This window comes from Nematolebias whitei, chromosome 17 (genome assembly GCF_014905685.2).
Source record: "Nematolebias whitei isolate Nwh7 chromosome 17, NemWhi1, whole genome shotgun sequence".
Taxonomy (NCBI): Eukaryota; Metazoa; Chordata; class Actinopteri; order Cyprinodontiformes; family Rivulidae; genus Nematolebias; species Nematolebias whitei.
In genome coordinates, this window is record NC_056514.1 from 39,069,713 (window position 1) to 39,074,841 (window position 5,129).

At 42.7% G+C, this 5,129-nt stretch overlaps 1 protein-coding gene across 2 annotated transcripts in view; it reads right to left on the reverse strand.

Annotated features, from left to right (window-relative positions):
* acsf2 (acyl-CoA synthetase family member 2) overlaps window positions 1–4,792 on the reverse strand; it is a 30,201-nt gene extending 25,409 nt beyond the window's left edge. Inside the window, exons 1-3 of one of the 2 annotated variants that reach the window (XM_037691665.1) lie at window positions 4,717–4,745; window positions 4,527–4,681; window positions 149–344 (exon numbers count right to left, since the gene is read on the reverse strand). In XM_037691665.1, coding sequence (XP_037547593.1) covers window positions 149–344; window positions 4,527–4,618 — 288 coding nt within the window. In that variant the 5' untranslated portion in view covers window positions 4,619–4,681; window positions 4,717–4,745. Of the gene's footprint in view, window positions 1–148; window positions 345–4,526 lie in introns of both variants that reach the window. The other variant, XM_037691664.1, reaches the window with a different exon arrangement.
* Between the last annotated feature and the right edge of the window lie 337 nt (window positions 4,793–5,129).

Below are 5,129 nucleotides of genomic sequence, written 5' to 3' on the forward strand. Positions count from 1 at the left end.
GGTAATAAAGCGTAAATGCTGACTCAGCATTCAAACGGTAATAAAGCAGCGTGAAGAAGAACCGGACTTCGGATCGTGTCTGGACCGTTTCCCTCCGAGCGACATCCTTCGGGTTAACGGACGAGCAGGTTTTATTGAAACGACTCACATCTTCCTGGAACTCTGCGAAGGTTTTGCGGACCCCGTCCTGCACGAAGACCATGGCCTCTCTGTCGGGCCAGCGCTCCACGGTGTTCCGCAGGGCCTCCGCTACCGTTTCGCAGCGCAGCGGCGTGGACGACGTGCCGTGGGCGTAGCTCTTGGTGAGAGTGGGGACGATGGGCGGATGCTCCACGTGGATGAAGCTGGAGAAGAAGCGAAAGTTAGACGACGTGTTGTCACCGACACTCTGTGTTCTGGTTTTTACACATTTGTCCAAATACACGAAATAACCCGTCCTACTTATCAAAACATCTCTGAACACTTATTTACAATCTTTACTTCAAAAAGTCATCTGCGTGTTTACATTTGTGCATTTTTCATATTTAATTTCATGGCTCTGAATCATCATCATCATCGTGCGCTTATTCTCACCTGCCACCATGAAAGGCAGTGTGTGCATGTTAGCAAAATATCTATAAACACTTGACAGGATCTAATAAACTCTTGGAAAGCGATCAAGCCAATCCAAAGAGGCCGACACAGCTAATCTGCGTTAGCAAACACAAAAATGGTCGTAAATCGGTCAGTTTTGAAGATTTTAAGCTGAAGTTTGGTGTGGTAGTAGCTGAGAGTGATTCCCAACACAAACACTGAGAGTTAACAGCTCATGCAAGAGCTCTGGTTAAAACTTTGTCATGCAAGTTGGCGGGTGGTGCACATTCCTTCAGCAATGTGTGGACTTGCTCTTGCAGACTTGGTCTACGCGTTTGGTTTTTGTTCTTCGCTGCGTCTCATTTTATGTAGATTTAAGCCTCAGAGGAGCTCCAACAACAGAAACAAAGTTCTTCAGGCTGCGTTTGGACACAGGCCCGGATGATTTGTCAGGAACCAGACATCCGACACCGTACAACCGAGACGTCACACGAGGCCCCACTTCCTCGGGGCGGGGAGACGTCCAGCAGAGCCTCAAGTTTCACAGATTTCTGCAGACTTGTTGCAGACTTTCAGCCTTTTTTCCTACATTTCATGTGTTCGTGTGCAACTAAGCACCAAATAAAAGGTAAATAAACAAATCAAATCCAGACAAACTACAGGGGGACAAGAACTATCAACCTTTGAGCAAAATTCTGTTTAAGTAGGTGAAAGGTTGACATCCACATCCAGCTGTGACCGATTTTAAACCGTTACTATCTGTGAGGTTTTTCATCTGCAGGCACCAAGTTACACTTCAAAATGTTTCATAATTGTGCATGTTTACTGTAACTGTTTAAAAGACAAACACAACATAACCATATTTGTTTTTAATAGTTCATGGAGCCGGGGGTTAAAGTTGGATTTATTAACAGATTCCTCAAAAATCAAGTCCAATAAAGTCGTAAAGTGATGGATCTGATTTTTAAAGTTGTATTCTGTGGAAAAGTTACGAACAGATAATATCTTACCTGCTGCAGATAGCGCTTTGAACGACCTGTTTGGAGAAAAATAGTAAAATTCTAGGACTGACGAGCTAACGGCTAGTCAGAGCTAGCTGCAGCCGTCTGGTGCGGCGCGGGGGCACTTCCTGCAGGAAAATTATTATATCTCTGCCAAAATACCACAACGTGAAACTGGCGATAAACTAAAGGTTCATCAAATGGCATTTATATAAACTGCTATAAAGTTTTTGGTGTCATTTTAGGATGATGAACAAAACTCTATGAGGCAGTATCTCATCAGTTTGGTAAAGTTTAATCTGCATTTCTTTAAACTGAGGTTGTTCAAAGTGCTAAGATAAGAAAACTTATTGTTTACAACTCCACTTCAAAACATCTGAACTATCCCTTCAAGTCCAACAATGTTCAGTCAGGTCACATCAGCTCTACGTTATTGAATGTGTTTTACCAGTCCATTGCGTCCACTATACTTCTTTTAGTGTTGTGTGTTGGGGGGGCAGCACTAGGAAGAAGGACGTCCTAAAGCTGAATCGGCTCATTAAGAAGGCGGGCTCTGTGGTGGGACTGGGCCTCGACTCTGTGGAGAAGGTGGTGGAGCAGAGGACGCGCTCTGATCAGGGCGATCATGTCCAATCGGGGCCACCCCTTGAACTCGGCCTTCTCTAACCAGCGAGGTTCAATGAGCTCCAGACTCCGTTCATTGAGGCGCTCTACTGAGAGACTAAAGAACTCGTCTGTCCCTCGTGCCATCAGGCTGTGTCATACGGCCACTCCTGGCAGGAACCAGAGAAGCTAGCTGGTTATGTCCCCAACATAGTTGCTGCTTTATCTCCTCTTAGGGTTGTTTTTAAATTATTTATTGATCTTTTTAATGTTTTTTTTTTTTATCTGGTGTGTTTTTATCTTATCGTTTGTATGAGTGAGAGCTACAGATTGCCATATAATTTCCTTCGGGATCAATAAAGTATTTATCTATCTATCTATATGGACGATTTATTTTTCTGCTGAGACGATTCATCCGCAGGACTTCTTCAATCTGAGGCGCCACCAACAAACCGAGTCCCACAAGCAGCACACTCCCATGGTGGGAAAAAACAAACAGTTTGCTGATGATAAGAAACCATCCAGATGACCTGACTGAACTTTGTTGGACTTGTACCTGGATTACTGAGCGTGGACTTTGGTAAACCTTCAAGTCTTTTGTGTTACATAAAATGTGCTCAGAGATAAATGTAAATAAACTGTACTTATATAATGTCTTTCTATCTAATCAAGATACTCAAAGCCTTTTACAACAATCTGTGCCTCATTTACCTCCACACACTCTCATACAGTGCTCTACTACATCTATACAAAGATAGTTGATCAAATCATTCTAAAGAGACTAACCAGTCTTTAGATCACATTCATGCACTGATGGGACACACATCAGAGGCAACGAGGGGTTCAGTGTCTCGCCCTACACATGCGACCGATGGTGGAATCGAACCTCCAACTCTCCCGTTGGAGGACGACCACTCTAACCACTCTAACCACTCAGCCACAGCTGCCACAGAAAAAGCTTTTTATTTTTGCACGCTTTGAACAAAAGCCAAAAACGTTGCAGTTTTTGACCGATCAGAGCAGACCGAGTCGTTCAGGAGGCAAAAGGTTGAAAAAAACGGTGCAGAATATAAAAATAATGTGTTTTTTGAACCTTTAAGTAAAAGAAAAACCTATTTACTAAAAGTAAAATGATTTTACCTTTATAGACCTATGTGGGCTTTTTATTGCATCAAAAAATGAGCCACTTTGTTGAGTATGAAACTTTAAGCCCCGCCTGCCGCCTTCTTCTAAATAATAGAAGTTTTTGCATAAATCTCATGACAGACCGTTTATTTTCCTGTGAAGTTGTTTCTACTGACGGCAGAATTAAAGATGAACCAGACTCAAAACGTAAAAAATATTACGTTACTAACCCTAACCCAACACTCGTTGTCTTAAGATGAGCTTATGTTGACAAATAAAAGCTGAAAGCTTGAAAGTTGCAGACGATATCCTGAGAAGTATGTTGGGGAAGACTCTCAGCTACTACCAGCTCAAACTTTCGCTCAACATCTGTAAAGGTTACTTAGTTATGGCCGCTTGTGTGTTGACTAATGTTTAACTGTGGTGGTATGTCGAGTTGCACCGACTCCAAACGTTAAGAGATGTAGACGCACATCCATCCATTAATCTCTGAAATTTTCATTAAAATACACCCAGTGCTTCATGAGATATTTTGCTAACAGACACATGGACTTCCAACAGTCATTGCTGAATTTCCAAGCAAATATCTCAAACATTGAGCAGCACTCTTGAGTATGTGTTTTGGATGATTCTCAGCTACTACCACACCAAACTCAAGCTCAACATCTGTTAAAATGGATGAGCTGGAGCCATTTTTTGTGTTAATTCAATTCAGTTCGGTTTATTTATAAAGCGCCAAGTCACCACAGAAGTTGTCTCAGGGCACTGAACAGAAACATTCATATATAAAAATATAAAAATAATAAGTTAAAACTATTTATCTGAGGAGCAGGCTGCTTTCCACAAGATGTTACATAAGATCAGCTGGCTGTGGCGGCCATCTTGAATTGGGTTGACTCCAAAAGTAAATTAGCTGCAGATGAACATCCAGTAACTGTTTCCTGAAAGTTTCATGACAATCAGTCCATGTCTTTTTGAGATATTTTACTGAAAGGTGTTTTGTTGCGTTCTGCTTTAAGCCCCGCCCCTTTTCCCATCCAGCTGATTTTTATCTTTCCAGTAAAGTTCCTGCAAAGACGCCCAAAAGGGGCAAACTCTTCTAGATGTGAAGTGCAAAACGAAGCAGCACACAACTTGAGCGTTGTCCTTAACGAACCAATTATTGTTAATGAACCAGAAAAAGGTGAAAACAGAAAAGCTGAAGGTTTGAAGGTTTGTTCTCACCGAGCAGCTGCAGGTAATCCAGGCTGACGCGTCCATGGTTTCTGGAAAAGCCTCAAAGCTGAGATCTTCCACGCACGGACTCTGGGGATCATGGTGCGGCTGCCTCGCAGGACCTCCAACCTTCAGGACTCCAGGGGCTCTGCAGGACCTCCAACCTTCAGGACTCCAGGGGCTCTGCAGGACCTCCAACCTTCAGCCAAGCGTCGGCAGCTCGGACCTGGACTCTGCTCGACTGGGTTGGTCTTTGGCAGCACATACATTAACCCGGCCCTGCAGGGGGAGGTGTAAAACTGCTGCAAAGACACGAGAAAAAAAAAAAAACACTTTCGGATTCATGAAACAGGGGAAGCCCATGTATGGAAGTCTGTTTGTGCCACACTGAAAACAACAACAACAACAAAAAACAAGACTTTCTGATAATAACAAAACTGTATCTCATATTTTGACCCAGCCTGCTATAATTATGAGATATTGACTAAAAATATGATTTATGACTCTACATCTCAAAAGTATGACTTAATGACTAAAAACTTGTGAATGAGCCCCGAGGCGCAGTGGGATTAACCTGTATAAATAAAGGGATTAACCTGTATAAATAAAGGG